Raw genomic sequence first — 2,464 nt, 5'->3', positions numbered from 1 at the left:
TGTACCAAGGTAAAGTACTGTCTTAAAAATGAGGTGAATGTCTCGTGAGGCATGACACCTGAGACTGAACACTGGGCTCCATGTACAAGTGCATGAAAATGAACACCCCCACACCTCCACACACATTTACCTTATTTCTATTTTAAAAGAAATAAAATGCTAAAATTCCTGGGAAGAAAAATTCCACTTTCATGAAATGAAACTATATTTTTAGTATAAAAACTCATTCTGATTCTTTGTCCTTTTTTTGGCTCTAGAAAAATAAGTTTTAACCTCTAAAAATATGATGCACATTTATTCTACTACCTCATGAAAAACACTTTTGTTCAACACCAAGCCTGACTTCCTAAGAACTACTTTTTCTGATTTTTGTCTTTTGTTTCCTGAACATATAACGGCCCTGCAGGTTTATGGAATATGGTGGGAAAATAAAGATATGTATACGGTAGATTGTCATCAAATTGGGGCGATTAATGCTGCCTGTCCTTAAACATTTACCTGGTCTCTCTACTTGTAGACTTATGACTCCTCTCTTTAATAGTAACTGATTGGTTGTAAACCATGGTCATCTTGCCTACTCATTACTCCTCTCCAACTGTTCTTTGGTAATCATTATCCTATCTCCCTCGACAGTACTCCCTCTTCCCCCACTTATAAAATCAACATTCTTACATTCTGGTGAGAATGTAGGGGACTGTTCTTTTCTACCTGACACATCCAACAAGATCTTTCTGTGTGTCCTTCAATTCAGGACACATCCAGGAGGACTAGTAACATCAGTAGCCAACATGCTTTGGAGACTCAAACACATCTCAGTTATGTCATAGAAACCCTGTCATTGCTAATCCAGATATGTCTATGTCCAGGCTTTCCTCCATGTAACTTTTCAAGGGACAAACAAGCCATAAGGAAAATAGAATTTAATTTTAGGTGATTGGCTGGTGCTGTCCTCCCTCCTCAGGCTTAAAGTGTTCAAGCATACACTGAAGATTGCATCCCTAGTACCATGAACAGAAGGTCTCATTCAGTGAACCTTGGAAAAACTAAGCACAAGCCAGAGGAGACATGCAAGGTGAGGTGACCTTCATGGGGCAGAGGTGTGGCCAGGGAATGCTATGGGGATTTAGATTTCTCAGTAGATGAATGCAGAAGCACTGTGGAGAAGCATCAGGGACAAAGTAGGCCACACAATGTCAGAGGATCTTTCTCCAGCATCTCTGAACATGTTTGGTCTGCGACCTTGTGCTACAATAATTTGGTGTCTTCCAAATTACTCCAGAATATCCTGTTTCTAAAGGTGCCTAAAGTTGGGAATCAAACAATGAAACTCTTATCACATGCTAAGGAGGAGACTGGACAGTGTCCATAGCTTCTCTCTTTGCTCTCACATCCACCCATCAGGAGCTTTCTCCAGTTCCCACAAGTTGCGTGGAGGTATAGGAGCAGAGGACATGCTCTAGGCTGAAGGGCACACATTCACAGCAGATTGGCTGTCAGATTGAAATGTTCTTGCTTTTCTAGGCCTTCGAGGATATCTCTAAATACTTCTCTAAGGAAGAGTGGGAAAAGCTGAGCCGTTCAGAGAAGATCACATATGTGTATATGAAAAGAAACTACACCACCATGACTAATCTAGGTAAGAGTGAGCTCTGGGTTCAGACAAGCCAGGCCCTCCAGGCCCTCTCTATACTATGGCTTCTCTGCCTCTTCTTCAAGAGAAATGTCAATTCAACTGCTGAATATCCTGCTCATTTTTATCCTATGCAGGGCTGAGGGCAGGCAACAGCCACTATAGCATGCATCCCTGTAGCCTGCATTTGCTCCCCAGCAGGCCTTTGTTCAGGTGTACAGTGTTGTCTTATATCCTCCCAGAGCCAGCCCCTTGCATTCCTCTTCTCAGTTGTGTGATAAGGAAAAAACATTTTGCTTCTTTCTAGGCCTCAGAGCCCATCTCCCAGATTTCATGGAATCTAAGGAACGGGTCACAAAATCTGTGCTCAGTGATTCTGATGAAGTTTCCAGCCATGAGAGTCAAGGTGAGTAGACATGGAGGGGCTGTGCATATGAAAACTTTTCCATCAAGTACCAGTGAGGGTTGCAGACAAATCTCCCATTCCTCAGGTCGGTGCTGAGGGAAGAGTGATGTCAAAAAGTTAAGTATATGGATACCACAAAAAAAGTTAAATGTGCAAAAGGAGAATGTATATTTTCTTTGACAGTAGGTAAATGTTAAATATTTAGATGCTTGGGTGGAACTGGAAGGACGGTGAGATTGGTAAGAGAAGAATAGCCAGCTTCAGTTGTGGCTGATTTGTTTAAAGACATCAGAGAGATATGAAACACTTTGAGTGCTAATGTTGAGTTCCACGTGCACCCAGTGCAAGTTTCCATGAGTGTCCATGCTTGAAATACTTCTTTTTTATAAAGCTATGTATTTCCTGAAAAAGACTATTCATGAATCACA

The 2,464-nt window shown here is 41.6% G+C and overlaps 1 protein-coding gene across 1 annotated transcript in view; it reads left to right on the top strand.

Moving 5' to 3' along the window:
• Window positions 1-1,006: 1,006 nt before the first annotated feature.
• The window catches only part of LOC110286153 (protein SSXA1), a 4,636-nt gene continuing 3,178 nt past the window's right edge, over window positions 1,007-2,464 (top strand). Inside the window, exons 1-3 of the mRNA XM_021152628.1 lie at window positions 1,007-1,072; window positions 1,522-1,636; window positions 1,938-2,036. Coding sequence (XP_021008287.1) covers window positions 1,007-1,072; window positions 1,522-1,636; window positions 1,938-2,036 — 280 coding nt within the window. The remainder of the gene's footprint in view (window positions 1,073-1,521; window positions 1,637-1,937; window positions 2,037-2,464) is intronic.

The sequence above is a fragment of the Mus caroli genome, unplaced genomic scaffold (assembly GCF_978045245.1).
Source record: "Mus caroli unplaced genomic scaffold, Mus_caroli_1 scaffold_5, whole genome shotgun sequence".
NCBI classification, from domain to species: domain Eukaryota; kingdom Metazoa; phylum Chordata; class Mammalia; order Rodentia; family Muridae; genus Mus; species Mus caroli.
The sequence above is the reverse complement of the archived record's forward strand: the minus strand, read 5'-3'. Positions and strand labels throughout refer to the sequence as shown.